This window comes from Belonocnema kinseyi, chromosome 3 (genome assembly GCF_010883055.1).
Source record: "Belonocnema kinseyi isolate 2016_QV_RU_SX_M_011 chromosome 3, B_treatae_v1, whole genome shotgun sequence".
In the NCBI taxonomy this organism is placed as follows: Eukaryota; Metazoa; Arthropoda; class Insecta; order Hymenoptera; family Cynipidae; genus Belonocnema; species Belonocnema kinseyi.
In genome coordinates, this window is record NC_046659.1 from 146,185,707 (window position 1) to 146,191,086 (window position 5,380).

Below are 5,380 nucleotides of genomic sequence, written 5' to 3' on the forward strand. Positions count from 1 at the left end.
GTTTGTTATAAAAAATTTAATTGTAACGACTTTGCACTAAGAGCGAGGTAAAAATTAATGTAGTATAACAAAAATAATTGTTTGATGAAATTATTAACATTTTTAACTATGTTCTTCTTTAGAAATGTTAGATAAATTCAGATTTTTGTGAAATTTGTTCTCTTGTTGTGAACTTATCACTTAAGGTCGGGCAATAATTGCTTTAAGTTGAAAAAATAGAATTTTCAAAGCAAGAAATTATTATTTTAAAAAAGATAATGTGTGAAGAATGGTAAAAAGTTCTGTTTTTTTTAATATTTAATTTCTTGACTTTTTGTCGACTATTAGTTAATTTCAAGAAAATTGCGATTATTTCTCAAATTGTTAACTTTGCTTTTTCGTTCTCGTTATGAGAAAATAATAAATAAACAATAGAGAAAACCATTTTTAAACATTTTCTTTGTTTTTTGATGATTACTAAATACTATGTGTGGCAAAGGCAGGAAAGTCGCAGTCGTCTTATAGGACAATTCGTCTTCAGAATTTTTTTTGGATAAAAATAAGATTATCAGAGATATAGCCTTTGCCAAATTCGAAAAGGTGCAAGGTAAAAAAATAATCATGTCAAAATTTTGAACCCTAGAAAGATGTTAATCAAAACCACTTTTCCCATAAGAAATTCGCAGGGTCCTTTAAACTACATTGTTCATAATAATTATAACTGCATGATTTCTTATAAAATAATTAAATTAGGCTTTACAAGCATACCGTTTATACATTTTTTAAAGTTTTTTTTTAATCTTTTTTTTTCAGTAAATTAATTTTTTTTAATTGCTCTTTTATTACAACATTCATTAGTTATGATAAAAAAAGTAATCTTTCTTGGATAATTATATGAGGCTTTTTGTATAAAATCCAATTTTTTTGTTAAAAGTTTAACTGGTTAACAATTCGGAAGGTTATATGAGTAATAAATGTAACAAATGTGCAATATTCCCACATGTTCAATTAAAAGTCTGTCTCATTGTAAGATATTTATTTTATCGATTAAACGGATAGTCATGATTTGATATATGTCACAAAAGATAGTGGGTATATATGGTATGGTGGGCGTTTATCCTGTCAGTCAATACAAAATTCTTGAACAAGCCTGAATTCTGATCTCCATCATTGCGTGTGCCGAAAAACAAATGAAGATTTATACTGAAATTCTGTTCCTTGTGTTAGTAGATTTACTGCTTTTTGATTGTAAGTGTGAAAAAATATTAAATTTATTACGAATGATCAGTAGGACTCGCGTTTTCTGAAACGTGTTTACTTAAGAGCTTCATATTAGAACTGTTCGTTTCTAAAGTTTCCAGTTTTAACATTGAAGGTTTTTTTATCTAATGCATTCAAAGTTAGAAATACTAAAACATCCACAATAATGTACAGAAATATTTTGCATGAGGATCCTGAAAAGTATAAATAGCTCCAAATCGATTATTAAGCGCATATACTTTTCGCGTTAGGCAAATGTTAATAAAGAAATTCATATTTTCTCAATTTTAATATATTTGTAGATGATGAGCGTTTTAAGTCTTAGAAAATCTTAACAGTCTCAATAAATTGTTATTGACTTTTATTAACCAATGCTAATGAGAAAACGCATGGAGTCAATTGGCGGCTATTTAAAAGAACGATTTTAATTTCAAGTAAAAATTGACAACTTGAAATAAAGAAGTTTGGATCAACGAAAATGTATACCCGCTCAAGGTGTTTTATTTTTTACCATAGTACTATTGTTATAAATGTGTTTATTATTTCTGCCGAGATAAAAAAGGTAAATAACAATTAAGCTAGAAAGTGTCTTTTGCGAAGTACAGTTTTTTGTGCAGAAGGCGTATCTAATCTCAACATTTTATTTTTTCAAACTTTCTTTTTTTATATTATAAACGGAGAAAGCTCGTGCTGCTATAATAAATTATATTCTTATCTCTGAATTTATTCTAACTCACAGCAATCTATAAAATACATATTTGTGTTTCCTGAAATTCTGTTTGTCTGATTCATTCATAATCAGACCAACTTCTTGGTTATAATATCAACCATGATTGAATCTTCAACAGTGTTAATTTCGTTTGGTAACTCTCTATTCTCTATCAGTCTTCTTTGGCTTCCTTTCTTTTCTCTGTTATGACAATATCAAATATCTGGCTTCCATACATGCATTAGTACACCAAAATCTCGCTTTCAGTCAAGTGTCCTGCCTTCAAATAACCTTGGACTGATTTCGGGGGCACAGAAACGTGAACAGGAAGGGCCACCTGACTCGTTTCCAATTAAAAGATATATATGTATAATGTCGCAACCGCTCTCGCCCCACTCCTCTGAGAAACTCCGTGAGTCAGCAGTTCTAGGAAGGCCAATAACGGGGTGACTGAAAGCGAGAGTTTAATGTACTTAAATGGCGGACTAAACTTTAGCATCCCTACCCGGTTTCTTTTTCTTTGAAAAAGACCACCTTTCTTTCGTAAGTACCCTGTACGTTATTTTTTATTCATGAATGTTTAAAATTTAAACAACTATATGTTAATACTGTACAAAATCATTATGCATTAATGTCGATATTTTCTTACCAAATTAGTTGCAGGTGGAATAAGAGGATTACCTCCGTTGCAACGGAACCATATTTACGTAACAATGTGGGACGGCAATACTTACCATGGAATTATCCGACCCAGGCCCAATATATTTCCACCCTGCTTCCTGAACCCGAATTCAGAGTTTGAATTATATGTGTATTATATACGAACGGAACATCACAATCAATATGCTTCACTTCTCTCTCATATGCCTCCAGTTCGCCCTATAATTCATGATCTTCATTTTCCAATGCAATTTCTTATAAAAATAGGGAATAGCCAAATTTATTCAGGAAATAATTTCGAAGTGTACAATGTGAATGAACATAACCATGCATGTACAAGTACAATCAACTATGTAGAAGGCAATTTACCAGAGTCCAACCATGTATACATAGGAGTGCCACCCAAAGGAGTATATAGATCAGTTTTACATGAGTTGTAATCATGATTAGAGTTCTGCGATGGATTAGCCTTGTAATTGTCAACACGATTGTTGCGATTTCAAAGAAGTGTCCATTTTGTTTTTAAATGGATAAAATCACTCGAAACACGATTTTCACTTTGTTTTTCTTTGTTCTTGGTCTGCAATTATCTGTATAAGCTGTATGAACCTGAAACCTAAAAATATTTTTTTCTACTCATATTAATTACAATCAATTCAAATATATAATGGATTGAGGAATTAACTAATTGCCAGAATCAAAATCTCATCTTATTGAATTTCACGCACAACCAGCTTGTAAATAATGTTTACAGAAGCGACCAGAGATGTAAAATTATGGTCAATATTTTGAGGGATTTTGAGAAGTTTAAAATAATTTATTGAAATTTCCAGGAATTTGCAATGCTTTATAAAGATTTTAAAGAACTTCATTGGGTCCATAAAGGTTGTAGTGAATTTTTGATAATTCCAAAGGAAACCACTAAATTTTAAAGGAATTTCTAAAAATCAAGACATAACTTATACTCCAGTTATATCTGTGCAAAAAAAGTTGAAAGACGAATTTTTTCATCTCTAACGATAAAAATCATGATGAAATCAGAAAACTAAAATAAATGTTGGCCAACTATTCTACTTTTCACAGATTTTTTAATATTTCAAACTTTTCTAATGTATTACAAAATATTGCAGGTAATATTGCAAAGCTGTGTTTGCTTGTCCCGAAAATTCGGGTCAACTAGCCAAGCTGCTGAAAAATATTGGAAAGTTCATCCTAAATTTTGAGACAAGGAATTTTCTAAAAAATAACTTAAAATTCCTAGCCCTATTGAAAGAGAAAAATTCCTTTTAGTGTTTTTTATGGATGGTCGTGTAACATTACTGACATGTCAGTGAACAGGTCAAGTCGCGGACCCTTTCATTGAAATCTTTTGAAATACTTTTGAAAATTTTGGAAATCCTATGAATTTTTTCAAAATGCTTATCAATCATCTCCAATCCTGTGAAGCTCTTCAAAACTTTCAGTATTGACGTTAAAACTGGTAAAACTTCCGAAAATATGTTAAAATGCTTTGAAAAATCGTTCAAATCTTTTTAAATATTTTGGGACAACTTCAGATCTCTTGAGATGTTTTGAAATACTTTTAAAAGCCTGCAAATATCTTAAAATTATTTTCCATTTCTGAAAATTCTTTTAAATAAAACGATTTTTAAAACTATAAAACAATATTTTATGGAAAAACGACACAAGCTACAAGAGAAAATTATTAAACAAAAATAGTATTGCACCTAAAACAGATCTATCAGTTTTTTGTAAATTACTTTTTGATTAGACGCGTAGTTGTAGATTTCATCATAAAATTTACATTAAAAATAAAAATAATATCTCGTGGGGAAGTGACGAAACATACGATAAAAATTTATGGACAAAAGTTTTTCGCACAAAAAGTTGCAAAGAGCAATTATAGGTTTCAAAATTTAATAACAAATTTCTAATAACCATTTTTCAATAAGACTTCTCATTCTGGTTTTATTTATCGAAAGTACTGCGCAGAAAATCAACAAATAAAATTTTGATGCAATAAGCGACGCAAAATACGGGGAAAAGATTTTGGAGGATTTTCGGCTTTCATAAAACTACTACCACATTTCTTGTATTATTTTTTGACAGAACTTCTCGTTTTTAAAAATTTTAGCATGACAATGCAAGATACAGATAAATGCCTAAAGAAAGGATTGTAGTTGGTCATTTTAAGAAGATTAAAATAATTTAATGCTAATATTTAAAGGTTGAGTGTATTTCTTATGATTTTATTGTTAATTGATCTGGATTATTTTTTGAGACATCTGATATCTTCGAAAAAGTTCTTTCATATTATTATAAAAATTTTATTTTTATAATCCCGGGTCTTAGAATTTAATTTTAGCTGCAAGTTAAGTGTTCAAAAGCTTTTAAAAAATAAATAGTTAACTGAAACTTTTTATTTTCTATCTCAAATTATGTTTCAGCATCGCTACGTATTAAAAGCAAGTCATCAAAATGTGTCACGAAAATCAACTCACACATTCTCAAATGCGCTAAAATTTAAATTATTATTATTGTAAAGACGTATGGAGCAGTATTTAAACAAACAGGTAACCGGTATACGCGTGAGCAATTTCAAAAGTAGAATCTTCAGTATAGGCGACTTTCGTTTAACGCAGGTGTCAGTTACTTGGCATCTTTCTGACATGAGAATGCTATAAGACATTTTTAATAAGTTAAACTCTCAGCTTTCCTAATCTCCTTTAATTTGAAATTCTTAGTATGTTAAATTATTAGAATATTCAATAT

General features: G+C 29.6%; 1 protein-coding gene across 2 annotated transcripts; it reads left to right on the forward strand.

Moving 5' to 3' along the window:
• Positions 1-1,126: 1,126 nt before the first annotated feature.
• Positions 1,127-3,100, forward strand: LOC117170127. 2 transcript variants are annotated; one of them, XR_004466722.1, is made up of 3 exons: positions 1,132-1,227; positions 2,216-2,491; positions 2,606-3,100. XR_004466722.1 is itself a non-coding variant. In XM_033356666.1 (2 exons), the coding sequence occupies exons 1-2, from the start codon at positions 1,170-1,172 to the stop codon at positions 3,046-3,048; spliced, it is 501 nt and encodes a 166-aa protein (XP_033212557.1). In that variant the 5' UTR covers positions 1,127-1,169; the 3' UTR covers positions 3,049-3,100. The 2 variants fall into 2 exon arrangements, 1 of the variants encoding a protein (XP_033212557.1); XM_033356666.1 differs by lacking the exon at positions 2,216-2,491 and having other exon boundaries at positions 1,127-1,227.
• The last annotated feature ends 2,280 nt before the right edge of the window (positions 3,101-5,380 follow it).

What these genes read in the sequence shown, in the direction of transcription:
- LOC117170127 (XM_033356666.1), top strand. Translation starts at nt 1,170, where the DNA reads ATGAAGATTTATACTGAAATTCTGTTCCTTGTGTTAGTAGATTTACTG. An exon ending in AGATTTACTGCTTTTTGATT is followed by an intron (nt 1,228 to 2,605) that starts GTAAGTGTGAAA and finishes TTACCAAATTAG; the next exon opens with TTGCAGGTGGAATAAGAGGA.